Source organism: Stegodyphus dumicola, chromosome 5, assembly GCF_044657685.1.
Source record: "Stegodyphus dumicola isolate Sdum_Otavi_A_Nest chromosome 5, ASM4465768v1".
In the NCBI taxonomy this organism is placed as follows: domain Eukaryota; kingdom Metazoa; phylum Arthropoda; class Arachnida; order Araneae; family Eresidae; genus Stegodyphus; species Stegodyphus dumicola.
This window is the reverse complement of record NC_140772.1, coordinates 197,368,747-197,388,870: the sequence shown is the minus strand read 5'-3', so window position 1 is coordinate 197,388,870 and position 20,124 is coordinate 197,368,747. Positions and strand designations below refer to the sequence as shown.

At 37.3% G+C, this 20,124-nt stretch overlaps 1 protein-coding gene across 1 annotated transcript in view; it reads left to right on the top strand.

The window, feature by feature from the left end:
• The window catches only part of LOC118195815 (homeobox protein MSX-2-like), a 29,005-nt gene extending 23,703 nt beyond the window's left edge, over positions 1 to 5,302 (top strand). The window contains exon 3 of the mRNA XM_035367149.2: positions 4,926 to 5,302. Coding sequence (XP_035223040.1) covers positions 4,926 to 5,186 — 261 coding nt within the window. The 3' untranslated portion in view covers positions 5,187 to 5,302. The remainder of the gene's footprint in view (positions 1 to 4,925) is intronic.
• Positions 5,303 to 20,124: the final 14,822 nt, after the last annotated feature.

The window sequence follows — 20,124 nt, the reverse complement described above, 5'->3', positions numbered from 1 at the left end:
ATAGCTACAGTTTAAGACACCAAAAATACCAACATTTGGGTTTCAGCTATAGTTTAAAGGTACTACAGTTTCTTGACAGGTTATTCAGTTACAAGAGATGGCATACACATAATTATAAGGCGGAATAATGATAACAGACAAGGTTTTCATAGTGTACACAAACCATAATAGCACAAATGATACGATTAAAGATTAAATGTAAAAGTGGAGCCTGCTGTTAACCCGTGATTAAAACTGGGAGGGGTGAAGAAAAATTGTGAACGTAATTGCAAGTTGGAAATATTTGAAAGAGGAAAAAAGGTTACGGCTGCATTTGTAATTCGATTGTTCTTCATCGTATCTAGTGTTTTAAGTTTCCTCATATGTTAACTTATTCCATTTCACGTCTTCACATGATGCTGCTTTCCAATTCCAAAAACAAGGATGCTGCTTGTAAGCAAGCCACATCGGATGATACTTCTGCCATTTGCGCATATTTCTCTTGTGCTCACTATGAACAATCCATCAGATCAGTTGTGATTCTTCCATCAAATAATAGCTTCAAATAACTAGGTTGGAATCTGTTTTGAAATTTCATCGACTTTCAGTTATCCTATAGGAAGAAAGTTGTGATTTTTTTATTTTTTTTAAATTTTTTATTAGTTACGTGCTCTGCTCTAAGGCACTATACGAAAGAGAGGGAGGAATGCCTTCGTGGAGAGCTTTTTAAGGGAAACTGGCTCGCACGTTACGCATGAGGAAAATCACGAAAACGCCCACGCAAGGCAGCACGTTTGCGGGAATCTAACCTCCGACCGAATTACCAGTGTTCAGTTTTGACTTTACAGCTCGACCGCTGGAATATCGGGGTTTAGGTCCGATGTTCCTAAACTTTCGACTGAAATCTGCATCCTTCAGCACAATTACCGAAGTGTGGATTCGGCAGGGCGTTGTCATGAAGCATGATCAGTTTTTGGATTGATAACGCCTTTTAGATAACAAAGATCTCTAGAAAAAGATAATCACAATTCTTATAGTGGACTGATAGTAAAAGTATATGATGAGGGTATACAAAACTCTGCCTTGCAGCATGATAAATACCTTAATCATATGAATGCAGTAATAATCCGGAGTATATGCTTTCAAAATAGAAGATATCTGTGTAACTAAATTTTTTTTCGTTTATTATTATCAGTAACAAATTGCGGTATTTCTTGGCTGGAGGAACCACATTCATAATAATGAACAATCTTACAGACATCAACACGTTTACCCAGATTGGTCACAGTTCAAAGAGGCAGAAACTTTCATAAGAGTAAATGTGAGCGCAGCCTTGTGAAAGTTGATTTTTTAAAGTTACAAATTGATCTCCATTAGAGTGCGCGCATCTGTATGCAGGGCATTTTCACGAAGATTTCTGTCCTTTCGAATCGTGACTAATATCCATAAATGTGCGGGCACTTTTATAACGGGGCACATTTAGGAAGCGGTGACGACTGGAGTTTGTTTGGAATTACATGGGCTTCCACTTTTGACCCAAAGATATTTTTCTGACTTCATACCTACTGAAAGGTTTAGCCCAGAATTTTAATTTCACCTTCCTGTGTTTTCTATAATAAACCGGAAATTTTATGACAACATCTTTTTAAATGATCACTTTTGACTCATTGACCTGCAAATAACTAACATTTCCGGGAATATAAAAAATGTCGTTACTAAATATCATTTTCCTTTGAAAGGACTACTTTCACTAAAGACCCAAATTATCTAGAATCTTGAGTTATAGCCTAAGAGAAGGTTAATTTTAAAGGCTGTTTGTAAATTTAATACTATGTATTTTGTATATATTAAAATAAAATTATTCATTACCTTTTTTGTATTTTTAAATTGTTATTGTACATTTTATTCACATTCCTGTAGAGGACGACATTCCTGGAAGAAAAGAAGGGCTTACAAGTAAGAAATAGTTGCACGTTGAACAATTCTGTGTACTTCACCGTTAGGAACAATACACGCGTAAGTCGCCAGTGACTCACCACCTTAGAAAAAATTGATGTCTTCTGATTTAATTTCATTTTAATGAACTTAAGCTTACAGCCTTACTCTCTACCATTATCGTTAACTCGTAAATCAACTGTGAACCAAATACCTGATCGCCGCCTATGTCTTTTTGGCTTAATTTTGCTTAGAAACATCTTTAGCGAAGTCTGAAAAATTTGTGAATTATTACGTAGCCTTACGGTTAGCATATTTCACAAGTGCACATCAGCGCAGCCACTGAGGGAGGGGTTTCGAAAATGGACCAATGAGCTGCTATTGCTCTTGTGATACTAAATCTTCGTGCATATGGGCGTTATTACTAAATCTTCGTGCATATGTTGTTTACGTTTTAATTTGCATTTGTTTCGCAGTTATAAATATATGACGTAATAGTAGAAAATCTCGTGGTGCTTTCGTTTTCTGAATTTGATTAATCGCTGACATTTCGCTTTCGCGATTTTTATCACGCATTAATATTAGGATTGATGTTCACGGCATATTATGTAGATTAAGAGAATTCAAGTATATATATTTTTTTAATTGAGCGGAGAATGACTGAAAGTGTTGAATCTAGTGTTTTCTTATTTCAGTGCTTGCATTCTTTTGATTTTTAAAATGTAAGATTCAGAATACATATGATCTGCTTATATCCATTGTTTAACATTAAAAATTATATGTGAATAAATTGAATATACTCGATGATAAATTCCCTCTGTTTGATGAGTATTTCTTGTGTAGACAGTACATTTAAGAGTTAGCATTTATTAAATGGGAAATTTAATGCTCTAAATGTATACGATTGCAAATTAGTAAAGTTTTATGTAAAGATTGCATTTGGGCTCAGATGTTTATCACATATTTCTTTCTTCATCTTATTTACTACTTATTAAATAATATTTCACATCGATATTTTTGCGAAGTTTCCAACATGTGTTTGTATTTATTTCAACCAGATAGTGAAATCTTCATAAATTCCTATATTTCACCTAACTTCGCAATGAAAAGTTTTAGAAGCAATCGACGATGCTTTAATTATTTTGTAAAAAAAAAATTGCGTGGCAGAATATTTTCAGCCATCTTGCTTAAATTTTAAAGCACACGAAAGGTCATGTGACATGACAGAAATATTACTGGATGCTCATTGGTCCACCCTAGAAGCCACTCCCTCGGTGGCTACACAGATGTGCACTTGTGAAATATGCTTACGGTTATCATATGTTACATTACCGTACATTTATCGTCCATGTGATTTGGGAACTGTTATCACGAAGCAAAACATGTAATATTTACGTAGGCGACACAGCAGGAAAACGCGCACGTCACCGATACACCATTGGGTAGAGGTCGCTGCAAATCAAGCAGATGGCGCTGTTGCAGTGCCTGCGCAAAGCGGAGATCAGCCTCTCATTTGAGCCCCGGTAGGTATGGAGAGTAGGTGCATTTTGAATTCGTGGCCAAAGGAGGAAGTGAGAGTGGTTATCCGCTATGAATGGGCACGTGGGGTATCAGGAACAGAAATTTATAACCGCCTCGTGGAAGTCTATGGGCTAGGTGTGATGTCGAAGCAAATGGTGTGGAGATGGTGTCGCACATTCAGTAATGGACGTCAGCAAGTGGAGGACATACCGAGAGCTGGACGGACGCGCACGGCCCCTACAGATGCAAATATCAGGAAGGTGGATGACATGATTAGAGCGAACCGGCGTATCACCATCGATGAAGTAGCGGAAGAACTTGGAATCTCACATGAGCGAGCTCTAAACATCATCCACGACATTCTTCGATACAGAAAAGTGTCAGCACGATGGGTGCCCCGACAATTGACCTCGACACACAAGGAACAACGCATGGGGGTCAGCCTGGAACATCTTGTGCGTTACCATGAAGATGGCAATTACTTTCTGTTTTGGATTGTGACGGGGGATGAAACGTGGGTCCACCATTTCCCGCCAGAATCGAAGGCCGCATCTATGGAGTGGAAACATCCGTCATCACCTGTCCGAAAGAAGTTCAAGACAACTCCCTCTGCAGGTAAAGTGCTCCTCACAGTTTTCTGGGACGCTCAAGGAGTTTTGTTGCTGGACTTTTTGGAGGTTGGAACCATCAATGCTACGCGCTACTCTGACACCCTGTCGAAATTGAAAGAGGCGATTCAGAAAAAGCGGCCTGGCCTTCTCACATCTGGCGTTCTGCTGTTGGATGACAATGCCAGACCACATTCGGCCACGGCAACGCAAAACCATATTGCAACTCTTGGTTGGGAACGCCTACACCATCCGCCATACAGTCCTGATCTCGCACCAAGCGACTTCCATCTGTTTCCGGCTTTGAAGAAAAATCTCGGGGGAAGGCGCTTTGGAAGCAATACTGAAGTGAAACAAGCCGTTCAACGCTTCTTCCATATGCAAAGCCCTGATTTTTTCCTGGAGGGCTTTTTGAAGCTTATCAAGCGATATGACAAATGTCTCAATGTACTTGGTACCTATGTGGAAAAATAAAGGTATGTCATATCTTTAATGTCTCCTTCTATTTTTTGACTTTCATACACAACTCTGACCACTGTCGACAGGGGAAACTTATTTTTCAACTTACCCTCGTATTTACCTCACATGTAATCAGTTCACGGACAAATGCCATCTGAAAAACCTTAAGAGCTTATTTCTTTTAATTTAAAAATATGTAATTGCTCACAGATAGATCTGAAAGAAATAAATGCTCTTCTTACTTCCATACTGCATCGGTATTTCATAGTTTAAAGAGTAAAAAGTAGTATTCATAAGGAAAAGTGAAATATAACGAATTTCGAAAGGGGAAACGAAAAGAGGAATAACGAAATTTCGTAAAGCAGGAAATTACATATTTTTTCATGATTTCAAATTACTAATGAAAAAATTTATTTCTTGCAGATCAAGATATGGTTCCAGAATCGAAGGACGAAATGGAAGCGCAAATACAGCACTGACCTGGAGGTGCTCGCCCAGCACTATTACCAATCCATGGGGCTCTATGCCGCAAGACCCATGGTAATCGGAGACAGACTATGGCTCTTCAACTACCCACCAGAAGCTGCGGCCTTGGCACCGTCTGTTATCGGACAGAACCTTCGACCGGTCCTCGAATCTCCGATCGGGGACGTGCCTCCTCAACTCCTGCCTCCTTTCGAATGATATTTGAGAAACATGCTCTGTTATATATTTATAAAAATCTTTGGAATTACCAACTGGTTCAGTTTTTTGCTTTCTTGCTCATTCTACCATGTGCAGTAAAATCTTGTTAAAATTTTTTTGAAAGGATTTGTGAACTTTTTGAGCTAGAAGATTTATTAAGATGGAAGGAAAGTTTATTAAAAACAATAGCACAGTTTGTAAACAACCAAAAAAAAAATCGTCAAGAACATCATAAGGTAGAATTTAGAAATATTTACAGTCAATTATAACGAATTTATTGAGGGGGAACTATGTTTTTCTTTTTCGTGGAACTCGGCGCGCAAAGAACCTTCTTAATTCAGTAAAGATAAGTTATTGCAGTTTCAGCAAAGTTCTGTTTTGAAAGATGCAGTAGTTGGATGTACGCAGAAACGTTCTCATCATAGCATAAAAGATACTTAGATCACCAGACACCAAGAGATCGGTCGAGTGAAACTTGAAAACTTAAAATATTTCTTATCTTTGAAGAATCAAAATTTTTAAAATGAGATCTTTGTGTTCAAATCTTTAAAACTTAATGAGCTAGTAAAATTTCATAAAAGATACCCATTTTACTTATGATGGAATTAGACTAAGGCTAAAAACTTAATAAGCGAAAACTTTAAATATTCAGAATATTTTTATATACTTTCTAAGTTTTATTTCAAACTTCAAACTTTAAATTCTTATCTAAAAATTCCTTATCCAGATTCTACTGTGTACCAGATTCATCTGTTTAAAAGTGCTTGACATAATTAAAAAATAAATGTGAATGTCGTACAATACCAATAAAGGGAACACAAAACTTTCTATCAATGAGTATTCTTATTAAAAAGTTTTTCTTTTTTAAAATTTTTAATTCGACATCTACATTACCGAAACATACTGTCACAGAATAAAATTTATTTAAATAATTCAGAATTTTTCTTTTCCTGTGAATTTCTCATTTGTTCCCAATGTCATTTGACAGCAAAATGGCCCTTTCATTAAAAAGTAAAATTCTGCTAGATAATTTGAATGTGGAATTTCTCAATAGAAGGATTAAATAAAACGGTGCAAACTTGTAATCATCCCTTTCTCTTGGGGACCGCTTCATAACGCTGCCGCACACTTATGCACCTCAGCCGCTGTTCGAAAAGACAGAGATCTTCAATAACGGTGAAGCTGCCTAAGAGAGCGTGGCATAAATTAAAGATAAGCTTAAAATTTGAAGTTGATCGTCGGCACCCTCATGCCATTCCGACGTTTTTCATAAAGTTGCTCATCTGTGTTCCTTTACAAAAATAACTGGCCGGGTTTCCTGGAAACGCAGATTTCGAGAAAACTAGAACAGTGATTCTCAAAACATGCGTTGCGTCGTGAAACAATTTTCCTTAAGGAGTGACAAGATATTTCAATACTTTGTCTTTTGTTTTATAGTTTATGTATTTTTTAAATTAAAATTTATAATTGTCAACTGATTTAATTTATTTGTGATAGTTATACATTTATTTATTATTAGCCCTTTATTCCTTCTTTTCTTTTCACGGACAGAAACTTTTTCTGCAGAATTTCTATTTTCTACAGAAGCTTGAAGGTCGCGATGCTAAAAAATTTGGAAAAGAGTAAGAAGAAAGAAAATATTAAATGGGAGATTTAGGGATAGGAGGAATTCGAAGCATATTACTAACAAAGAAAAAGTGCTTTTTATATTTGAAATCGACAGGCATATTGATAGCCGAAATAAAATCAGATAGGGTATTGATATTAGTTCTAGACCCCCATCCCCAAAGAAAGAAAGATTATGTAAGAAAAATTATATACATCCTTTTCACCTCTTATGTGTATAGCAATTTCGGTGAAAATAAAGTTTAATTTAGTAAAATGCTCGAGTTCTTTTCCAAGAAGCCCAACCTGAGAAATTGTTCTGACTGACAAGAACTTCGGCATAGTGATGCCAATTTAATGTTTTCATAAAAGATGCCGAATATTTATTGCTTTCCATGGCGTAATTAATCAGTACTTGAAAGGAAAATAGAACTAGCACTTTCTCATAGGAAGAATGATGTACATACCAGGGTACCTGGGATCGAAGACCCTACCCCCAATCGAACAGAATGGGATTTTCCTTTTCTCTCTATATGTTAAAAACAACAACAACTTAATGTAAAGATTTTTGAAATTGAATAAGGCAGTTAAAATATTTTTGAATTAAATTAATTCAGAAAGAGCAAAAAATGTGATTAATTTTGGAAAGCATATGCATGAGGCGGAAAAAATAAACAAGAGAACTGGTAGGAAACTGAGCAGAAAGCTACACAAGCTGGTGATTAAACAGTTTCTGAAAACTATTGCTTGTGGAAAGGTTAAGAACAAGTGCGAATCATTCGGTGCAAAAAAATTGTATGACAAGTAAGACACAAAAAGTACAGATTACTAAATCAAAATTTGGAACATGATGTTACACGAGATGCACATTAAACATAGAATAAATAAAACAAAATAATTCATGTTAGAGACAGTATGAAGCTCTAAACCGTTATGTAGCAGTGGGATTTCAGTGAAATAAATTTTAAAATTTGATATTGAACAAGCAAAATATAACATAAACCACTATTGTAAGATAATGCAGTGAATATGAGAAATAGAATTACATATGACATTAGAATAAAGAGGAGTCGTAGGGTACCAGTATGTCTTATTTACACATTGTTAATTGAGAAAATATCTTCGAATAGATTGAACAGAATAAATAATTTTATTTATGGCATTTTCAGTAGTCTGTAATTTAGGTATTTTATCCAAAAGTTTTTTAAGTACATTTGATAGGGAACAGCCTTGAAACATTTTGTTTAGCTCATGGAAGAGCTTGAAAATGTTCATAAAAGCATTTGTATCTGCATTACTAAAATTTCTTTTCTTACTAAGAACAGTTTGTTTATTATTAACAGGCGTATTATGAATTGCGATTTTATTCTGAGAGACATTTACATTCGAACTAGCATAAAGGGAGCGCACCTTTGTGAAAAACTTCCGGTATCATAAGGCTGCCGACGATCAGCTTCGAGTGCGCAAATTCCCTTATGCTGTGGCACCGTTATGAAAAGTCATTGAATTTTATGGATTCTTTAAGGCAACATTTAGTGGAAAATCTTCCTAGTAGCACGTATCTGGACTTACATCTTCTTCAGGATCCTAGAAGGTACTCTCAATGATGAATTGTTTGTAGCACATAAGTTAATCAATATTAAGCAATTCAAGTAAACTGTTCTTAAAAAGTAGAACACACCTTAAAACACACCTTAAAAAATTAGAGTTTTTTATTCAAAATTTTCTATGATGTACATGAATTTGCATATTGGAGCGTTTTGAAATCTGGCATCTTTTTTTAGTGATAATACGCCAAAAGATAATAAGAAGTTTGTTAAAATTATTTGAAAGTATGAAGGATGACGTTTTACAATGAAAAAAAGAAACTGAAGACTAAAATTGAAGGAATACAGCTGAAGTTAAAGGACAGGGACAGCGAGAAGTTTCATATTTCGACAAGAATTTACAATCATACTAGGCTGAGAAAGATCCGTTCAGTTTGTTCCAACAAACATAATAATTTTGAAAACTCAGCCCGTATGTACAATGAGCAGAATGATAAAAATAAAACAAGATGCTTTTCTGCGATGTTGTGATGTTAATTACGTAATTAGTTTGTTACGTAATGGTGAGGTTGTAGACCGCGAATAGGTAATATAGTCTTCGTCACAAGGAAAAGTGTACTGTTTCATATGTAAATTGTTTTCATCTATCAATTCTGCATTCAACACTAGAGGATTCAATGACTGGAAGCATGCAAATACGGCTACTTCACAGCATGAAAACTCATCTGAACACAAAACACCTGAACACAAAAAGTATATGATGAAATACCACAGTCTTTTACAGTTACCTAGTCGTATAGATGCGAACTTATGACGTAATTCAATTGATGAACGTCCTTAACGGAAAGAAGTGCTGAAGAGAATATTGTCTGTTATAAAGTTCTTAGCATCAACAGGACTGCCTTTCAGAGGGGAAATGGAAACTATTGAAACTACTGTCGGGCATATTTAAAAAGGACTTTCTTTGGCATTGGTCATTCGGTAACTTCTCGAACCGACGAACAAGTTAAACAGTTGTCTGGAGACCAGAGTCCGCCGACTAAGAGTTACCATTCCTTCTGAAGATACGCGGCCAATAGTGTGAGCCGAAGGCATAAAGGAACTGTATGCCCCAATATTAAATGTTTGTATTTCACTTTGCGAGCCTAGAATTTTCCGCCGTCACCGTTTTGCCGTCTCCATCACCGTCTCGCAGACAAGCGAATCCGCCGTTAGCTGATTCGTCGTGGCCCATTTCACGACAAGTAGAAATGAAATAAATAGTATACATATTTAGAAAATTTTGCCAGTGTCAAATGCAACAAAATTATCACATTCCATAATTATGGCTTGAACCTCTCGGATATTCTGTTACACTATCTTTTCTGCAATTATGTAGACACACACTTTTACACGATTTATCAAAATTTATTGAAATTTTAAACAGCCAGTTCACATAATCATTTACACACCATTTTTTATGAAATTTTAATTGAAAGTGAAATTACTTTGGAATCTTGTTAGCACATTACTCTTCTAAAATTAATAAATATATATAAATCAATGTTTATGTCATACGTAGCGGTTTATTTGTAAAACACTGCATGCAAAAACATTTTATATATTATTCAAAAGGTACGAGGAATTTGCTGAAATGGAAATGTTAACAAACCATCTGGTTCTTTAAATGATTAAAGATTAGAAAGATGCTTTACCATAACTTTGATTATAGAACGAATTTTTGTATGCGATTTGTTTTAAAATGCTTTCAAGTAATTAAATTTTAATATAAAATAAAAAAAAAATTTTTTTTTTGAGTTATATAAAGCCTGTTAAATATTATCTTAAAAATCACCGGTTTGTTTTTAAATCTCAAACTAAATACTTTTTTATTCTGAGCTAGCAGCTACGCGGCCAGCCTTCGTCTGGCTTTTAAATGCACAGGAAAATTGCCTGAAGTGAACAACCAAATATTAAATTTAAAAACTACGCAGAATTTTACTCTGCAGAACAACTTCATAAAAATAAATAAATAAATAAATAAAATGTATTACATATAACAAGTTTACCATGAAATAAGTAATATCCCTTAATACAAATATTAATTATCCTAATAAGTAAATTAACCAACTTTCCGTTGCCTTCTGTCATGCCTCGCGCTCGTTCAAACACGAGGTGGGTTCTTCTGTGTAAACTTACCATAGTGGGAAAATAACAATTGTGCGCTTTGACATTTTCTTCACTAATTTATTACACAAACTGCACTATGGATACACCATACAACGAGTACACTGTAACATAAACTATATACAATATATATATACAAGGCGCGCAAAAGAAATTAAAACATATTTCTTTTCTCTACGTTCTCACACGGCATGCTCGCCGGTCCAACTCCCAGTACCCTCTCCGTCCAGTCTTTCTTCCCCCCACCAGCCTGCCTCGACCGGTTTTTCCGGGGTAAGTCACTTCCGTTCTTCGTCTTTCATCAGGGGAAGGAACTTCACACCTCCCCTCTGGTTTGTAAATATTTACGACTGAGTCGAAAAATTTGAAACCCATATTATTTTGGCACTTACCAGGTAGTCCCTCTTTTCCGGGACACAGCACAAGGAATCACAGTAAAATCAGAGAGCAAAAAAAAAAAAAAAAAAAAAAAGGGTCATACTACAGTTATAATCACTAACACAAAAAAGAACACTTAAAACACATAAACATAAAAACTGCACATGTCCAAATTTCTACAGCGATACAAACAAAACATTGCAATATCAACTCACGGACACTTCTTTAAGGCATAATTCGTTTACTAATATACCCTAATAACACAATCTTTTCTAGAGTAACAACAATAATACAAAAAAAAAAAATAATAATAAATGAAAATTACAATATCTATATACTTTTTGCCATACTAGCATTGAACATTATCCTTTCTAGTGTTACAATAATAAACAAACACACACAATAGGGTAAGCAATCTCTGCTGTGGAAGGTTCAATTAAACCTCTTTCTAACAAATCAGCAATTTGCTTTTCCACCTGTGGCTTCAACGCCTCAGGTACCTTATAAACATGAGGTTGCTTTCTTTCAACTCCCGTTTTTAACCTGATACTGTGGGATCCTACCTTCGCACATTTAATCTCCCCGTCAAACACTACATGGAAAGATTTGATTAATCTGCTCAACTGATTCCTTTGTGACCTATCTAAATGTTTCCATTCCTCTGAAACACAGATCCTATCTAAAAGTTTGTCTACTTTAAGGTTTCTTTGAATAGGCGCGTGCTGCACCTCCCCAAATTCTGTGTCAGCCTCATAGATTATCCCTACTGCATTTATAGGCTGTAAATATTTCCGTAACTTATTTTGATGCAAATGTCTAACAGATTCATCTGGCAATTTTACCAAATATGAATGTGGAGACTTTTTCGCAACTATTTCTCCAGGTCCTGTCCATTTCGAGCAAAGTTTATTTGTTGACGTTGGTATCAGTACTACTACCTCATCTCCTATCTCGAATTCATTTTCCTTAGACCTCAAATTGTGATGATGAACATATTTCTGCTGTTTAGCTTCCGAATTTTCTTTAGCGAATTTCTCTGCCTCCTGTAACCTATTTCGAAGAGAAATTAAATATTCAGTAATTGATTCCCCAACTCCTTGTGGTAATACCGTCTCATCTACCCAACTTGATTTAAGTATCGCCAGTGGCCCCACTGGCACCCGACCATACATTAGCAAAAATGGTGAGACTCCGGTAGTTGAATTCGGTATCTCCCTATAAGCCCATAACAAATATGGTAACTGCTTATCCCAGTTTCTTCCTTGAGTATTTATCGCGTGATGCAACATTGACTTCATTGTTCCTATCCATCTTTCCACTAGCCCGTTTGATTGCGGATACCCTGGCGTAGAAAATTTTGGCAAGGCCCCTAACCTAGTTAAAAATTCTTGTGTTAGCTTAGCCTTAAAGTTCGTTCCGTTATCCATGGCTATCATTCTCGGAACTCCTGTTCGCATGAAAATATCAATGAAAGCGTCACATGTAGCTTTCACTGTTATCGCCTTTAGTGGAATTGCCTCCGGCCATCTGCTATGTTGATCAACAACACTAACACATACTGGTGCCCTCTTGAAGATTTCGGCTCAATCGGCCCTAAAACGTCCGCATTAACCACTTGAAATGGAAGTTCTGGCCTCCCTACTGCTGTAATTGGAGCCCTATCCTTCACTTTAACTTTCCTTCGTAGCTGGCATTCCTTGCAAGCTTCGCACCACTTCCGCACCTCCTTTGACAATCCTTCCCACCAAAACGACATTTTAATCCTTTCCGCCGTCTTCTTTGCTGCGAAGTGCCCCCCTTGTAAGCTTTCGTGAGCCAACTTCACAATTTCTTTCCTGCGGCTTTGAGGAACAACTAACTGACTACATCGCTGCCCATTGACACTTCCCGTATGGTACAAAATTCCTGACTCCAGCCAATACCCATTCTTGTTCTTACGTGCATCCATGAACGCGCTTTTCAGCGAAATACATTCCGCTTGCTCCTGCCTAAAACGTTGAGTTTGCGATAAGGGTGGGTTATCAGCTGACACTTGCTCACTGCCTCCCACTTCTACTTCCCCCTCATCTTTACTCCTTACCAACGGTGTAGTACGAGCTATTTCCGTTTCACCTTCGACCTCGTGACTGGCTTTTTCTGTCGATTCCTTTCCGTCCAAGTTACTCGATACCTGACCAACTCCCAATACTAGTTTTTCTTCCTTATTTTCTCCCCAATAAATATCTCCTTGTTCCCTGAGAAGTCTAAAATCTCGAGGTGTCACCAGCGCCTCCTCGTTCAAATTATGCACTACTGCTGCATGAACGTTTACATAAGGCTGTACCTCCTCTTCTCCTGACCAGATACTGATAGGTACTGTAACTAATTGGGCTTCTACCTGGGGTCCCACGGCGGGTTGTAACCATATCTTGCCTCCAGACTCCAAATATTTCTGTGGAACTACCGATTTCCGGATTACAGTAACTTCTGCTCCGCTATCAATCACTCCTTTGAATCTAGCGTTGCCTATCTGCAGTTCTATCCTAGGTAATTCCCCACTTGCCCTAGTTAACGGAATTTCTTCTGCATAGTTAGCTAACTTCAACCCTACGCATATTTTATTTAATCCCTTTGCTTCCACCTCATCCGTATCCTCTTTTTCGCTTCCTCTCTTGGGTTTCGCTATCAGGTTTATCGCTGGACAAAAACGCTTTATGTGTCCTTCACCCTGACACTGAAAACATTTTAGAACTTTCTTATTTGCCTGCATCATTCCTTGAGGTTCTAAAGTTTTTACCCCTTTGTACTTCTCCTTATCAACCCTGTAATCAGAACTGAAATTCCCCTTACTCTTATTTGGTCGTCCTAATTTTTCCCCTTGTCTTATCGGTTCCTGTTTTGGTCCCACTTTATTTACTTCCTGAGCACTCGTATTGTAATTTCTAGGCATTGCTGCAACGTAATTATCCAAATCATTTGCAAGCTCTGACGGAGATAACCAGTTTTCTACCTCTTTTAACAGTATATGCGCCTTAACATTTGCGGGTAATTGATCTTTTACTTGATCGACAATCAATAGTTCTCTTAATTTATCAAAAGTCTTAACTTTTCTGGATTCTAAGTAGAAATCAAGTGCTGCCTCAACCCTCGCTATGTGCTGAGTATACGTTTCCTCATATCTTTTTACACATTTTTCTAAATTCTTTTTATGTTGCAATGGGGTAATCTGGAATTCTTTTAATACTGTATCTTTAATCTTAATATAATTATCCAAATCCCTTTCACCCAGAGTTGAAATCAAACTTTTAACTTTAGTTTTTAAACTCTGCAAAATAATTTTCCCCTTATGTTCTTCAGGAATTTTATAGAGATTAAACATCATTTCCGCATGATGGAAAAAGAACGGCCATTCCTCAGCTTTAGATGGCGGGTCAATCATAACTCCTTTCATTATTTTTAAATGTTTCAAGAAATCATTTCTCTTGCTCTCAGCATCTGAATCCCCTTCATCCTCTGAACCCGATTTATTTCCTCCTTTATCTATTTTCCTACTCTGAATTTCTAATTCTTTAATTTTTATCTCGTGTTCTCTCTCTAATTGTCTTTCCCGAAATTCCATCTCTTTTAATCGGTCTTTAGCCGCATCTGCCTCTAACTTACACTTTTCTAGCTGCAGCTCCATTTCCTTTAACTTAATTTGAGCCTGCATGTTTAATAATTTCATCAGATTCTTCTGACACCCTATTTCTCCTTTTAGGACCCATATTAACTTCTGGTATTTCTTTTTACAGCTTTACCCATACAACACATAAATAACACTTAATTTTACAGGCAAACATACATATTTCACTACTACTGAATACTACCATTATTCATTTAGCAAACATTAGCATTAGTGAACACAATCATGAATACCTTTCTCATATTACTATCAACATATATTACTATTAACATATATTACTATTAACATATATTTCACCATATATTGTTAACACATAAATACCAAAAATTATATTAGCTTTTGAATTAGTACAAAAAAATAGTTCTGAATACTTTGGCCTTACGCCGTAATACCTTACATATTCTGGAAATGAAACAAACATTTACTTATTGTTCTCAAATCATTAAACTAATTAATTTTTAATCAACCTATTAACTTTAATGACTAAAACATTTTGCCAAAACACGGCAACAACAAAAATAGATAATTTCTACCTTAATTAGTAACATGAGCACACCATTAAATGTTTCGAAATTACTGCTGACATATTTTTGAATTATTTTAACATTCATTTAGCATACATTATCTCCTTAATAACAAAATTAATCATAATTCCTTATTTGCATATAAAATATACTTTCTAAGTGTCTACTGGCTTTAACGCCTGGCATTCTCATCATGTTATTAACCGACATTAACACAATTTTAATTTTCTCCGTTACTATAGTAATTATAAGGAGGGAGCTCTCTTCATTTATATATTGTGCTTCCCAAGAAATTAAGAGGGACTTACCTTTGATCCCGATAGTAGAAAATGACGAGTTGTGCTCAATTCTGTACAATTTCCTCATCGCGCTGCATAACACTTCACTTAATAATATCACCACGGTAATACTGATGATCACTTTTACCATCCACTGTTTCAACACTGCACGAACATTTCAATTAATAATATCACCACGGTAATACGGATGATCACTTTTACCAGCCACTGTTTCAACACTGCACGAACATTTCACTTAATAATATCACCACGGTAATACTGATGATCACTTTTCACAGGACGAGGTTTCATACACCCTTTCGTTTCTTTGCACGTGTAGGCTTACGCGTGCCACTTTCCGTCTTTCATGACCATCTTTTGTCATCTTCCTTGCTTTCGTGACTTATTTCCTTCATTTAAACCACGTTCACTCAAATCACTTTTTACGATCTTACTTCCTTCGTATTTTTGGTGATTTCTTTTTTCCCACTATCCTATACGACTGCGCCATTTGTCATGCCTCGCGCTCGTTCAAACACGAGGTGGGTTCTTCTGTGTAAACTTACCATAGTGGGAAAGTAACAATTGTCCGCTTTGACATTTTCTTCACTAATTTATTACACAAACTGCACTATGGATACACCATACAACGAGTACACTGTAACATAAACTATATACAATATATATATATATACAAGGCGCGCAAAAGAAATTAAAACATATTTCTTTTCTCTACGTTCTCACACGGCATGCTCGCCGGTCCAACTCCCAGTACCCTCTCCGTCCAGTCTTTCTTCCCCCCACCAGCCTGCCTCGACCGGTTTTTCCGGGGTAAGTCACTTCCGTTCTTCGTCTTTCATCAGGGGAAGGAACTTCACACCTTCTCTCAACAAACGTCCAGTGTCCAAGAGGAACGTTAAATTAAAAAATTGCGCAGAATTATCGCCCTCATTTTTCCAAGTGACACCAGTGTTGATTTTCAACAGTCAGCATTCCAGTATACAATTGAATGACAAACTATTACCAAAACCACATTTCTAAAAGAATGAAACTATTCAAAATGATGCGATAAAGCCGAAAAGATAAAATTAAAAAAAAATCTGATTCGAATTTTGAAAAAAATTGGTTAGAGGTGCATTGGCTCTTGTCTATATGCACCTATATACCAAATTTCGTAGCCCTGGGTCTATTAGCTTACGCGCAGCACGAACGAAAAGACACACAGACACTTTCTTTCATTATATGTAGAGATGTTGCATTATATTGTGTTCATATTATGCTATATTTTTCGTTATTATATATTTTTTAATTGTATTTTTTAATTGTGTATCATCTTAATTATGAATGAGCTATTGATCTGAATTTAAATACCGTATATAATTAAGGAATTTATTATTTTGGTAACCCTAGAGGTTATGTTTAATTACAAAAGCTTTTTTGCTTCACAGTTTAACACAGCCAGGAATATACACTGGTGAAATAAATTAAGAGAATTTGCATATTTTTATCGAATTGCATGAAAAAAACTGAACTGAAGGAAAAACCACTGCTTCTAGATAAAAATGCAAATCTTGTACAGCAAATATGTAAGCATACACGTGTGTGTAGAAGGAGCCAGCAGTAAAACAGGCTTTATAAGCGCGTGGAGGGTTAGACGAATTGCGTTTGCTAGCACACCTCGGCGAATTTCTTGGTTTTATCTTGCAGTAATCGGTTAAATTCACATCGAAACAGTAAAAATGAGAAACCACCAACGTTTACATGATGGAATGAGGTGGCGAATTGTGGGAAGGCTAGAGGCAGGCCAGTCGCAAGTCCAAGATATGCAGAGAGTTAAATTTAACGCCCAGCGTCGTGTGTAACCTATGGAAATAGTTCCAGAATACTGGATCCATCGAGAGAAAGCCTGGGCTAGGTTGTCCAAGAGCTATGACGGCCAGAGAAGATCGCTATTTGTCCATTTTAGCGAGGCGTAAACAGATGGGCTACAGCTCCTCAGCTCTCTCGGTACCTGTATGCAGCCACAGGAACCCGTGTAACAAGGGTGAATGTTTCCAAAAGACTGAATGAGACAGGGTTGTTTGCCAGAAGACCGGCTGTTTGCATCCCGCTTACGTCTACGGACAGGAGAGTCCAATTAGCATGGGGCAGGCAGCATAGCGATTGGCGTACGGAGCAATGGGTGACCGTTCTGTTCACCGATGAGTCCCGTTTTAGCCTAAACACCGATTCTCGCCGTACTTTCATATGGAGAGAGCCAAGGACCCACTACCTACCCTTCAATGTCCGCGAAGTCAACAATTATGGCGGTGTAATGGTCTAGGCAGACATCATGTTGGATGTCCGCACACCTCTCCACATCAGTGCAGTGGTCCCCGAGTTCATCTTACAAAACGATAAAGCGAGGCCACATACACGTCTCAAGTCTCTTCTGGTCTCAAGAACGAGGATATTCGCCGGAGGGATTGGCTAGCCAGGTCTCCAGGCCTCAACCCTATAGAGCACGTCTGGGACGCTCTGGGAAGGGCAATTGCAACTTGAAGCCCCCCCTCTGAGAACCATCCAGGAACTGTAAACAGCGTTGCTTAATGAGTGGGACCAATTACCACAGGCACTGATAAACTGCCTTATTTCAAGTTTGACATCACGTTGCGAGGCCTGTATGACTGTAAGAGGAGACCATACCCCCTATTAACCATTTCTTTTGTATCTTCTACAACCACTGTTTCAGACCTTCAGAATCCCATCCATGAATATTACACTTGAACATGTGTGTCTATTATAACTGTTGAATTTTTTTTTATTATTATTATATCAACCTATGTTCACACCAAATTTTATTAAAATCTGTCCAGTAGTTCTGGAGATCGTAGATCAACTATGAAAATTCTCTTAATTTATTTCACAAGTGTACAATAGGTAAACAAAATAGATATAATATAGGCTTGTAAAAGAAAAATGTGTCTTGACAGTAAAATGGCCCGATGGCGAAATGGCCCAAAAGCAAAACAGTACGACGGTAAAGCGGCGACGGAAAACGGCGGAGGTTGTAAAAAGTCCCGTGTTGTATTAATCGCCTAATCCACCGAAGCAAGATTAGAGTATTAACGTAAACATATATCAGTCTGGAACAGTCCGTTCCAGAAATCGTGATCACGGACCAATCCAGATTTGTCCTAGAAACAAATATAAACGTAGAATAATTTAGAGAGAATACATAGAACGAGGCCCGGAATAACATCGAACATCACGCATTCAGAACTGGCAGCATTAAGTTGGGGATTGGAATTTGAATGGGATATCGAACTCGGCTGTACATCTTTGAAGACAGTTCTGAAATAGTGGCGGGGTATCGTGATGACGCCCTTTTTCTTATTATAAGAATCTACGCAGCTGCATCTGGTTCTGATTTCCTACTTATGAAGGACAACGCCCGTTCCCACAAGCCAATGCCCCACCAGTGGCCGAGTGGTTAGGACAGCTGATTTCCGGTAGTTCAGCCTAGCTTGGGATCGATCCCAGGCGAAAGGGCTGGCTGCATGGTCGGTTTTCGTGGTTTTCTCCTTGTGTAACGTGAATACGAGCCAGTTCTTCACGAACGCATCCCTCTTCTTACACAGATAGCTCTCGTGGCGTTGTGATATTCAAATAACCTAACCTAACTCAACTCACTGAGCCAACATTGTTAACAAGTACCTGGAGAGTGACAACATTTCTTGTATGGAGTGGCCGCCGTATTCCTCCAATCTTAATATCATTCAAAGTCTTTGGCGTACCCTGAAGAATGCTATCACTGCACGTTTAACTTCTCCAGCAAGTCTTGCTTAAAACTCATTCGTGTCTCACCAAGACAGCTGAATGCCGTGAGTTCGACCTGTGTTCGATCTTAGGCGAACGGCTTGGCTGTATGATTGGTTTCCGTTTTTCCCCATGTGTTACATGAATAGGAACTAGTTACTCTTAGAAAATCCTTCGTTAAGGTATCCTTTCCCGTAAGCGGATAAGCCTCGTGTCCTTCTCCATATTCAAATAACCAGCCAACCAACTTAAATTCAGCAAGGATCCACCACAGCGCGGCGGCTTGAGTACTTCTCGTTTTTGAAAGAAATCGAAATTTTACCGGAACAACGAATAAGATCATATCATTTTAATGCGTAATAGATAACAATCTTAGCTGAAAATTTTGTTATTAAAAAAAATTCTTTTAACAGTTCAGGAACTAATTCTACATGCTGAATGTTGCATATGTTTCCCAGCAAAATACGTGGAAACTCTTGAGCATCAGGTAAAAAATATTCTTTCAAAACCTCACCTCTACAGAAAATGGAATATGTTATATGGAACTGTAACCATTAGAGAAAAAGAGCTTTAAAAAATCAGCCAAATTTATGAAGCATTTTCTCCCTCCTTTCTGAATGCTTTCGTAGTGTAATTGTTAGCACACTCGGCACGTATTCGAGAGGTCCAGGGTTCGAGTCCCGACGAGGGCAATGCTCATTTTTCACATCTCTTGCTTAAAAAAAAAAAAAAAAAAAAAATCTACAGTGGCGCCCCAACTAAAAGGTAGTGGATAATGATTCTTCAACACTAGAATTTGGTGACTAGGTTCCCTAATCCCCAGTCGCCCTATTTCTCCCTCTTTTCTGCATGCCTTCGTGATGTAACGGTTAGCACACTCGGCGCGTATTCGAGAAGTCCAGGGTTCGAGTCCCGGCGAGAACATTGCTAATTTTTTACATCTCCTACTTCAAAAAATATCATGTCTCTACAAATTAGTAA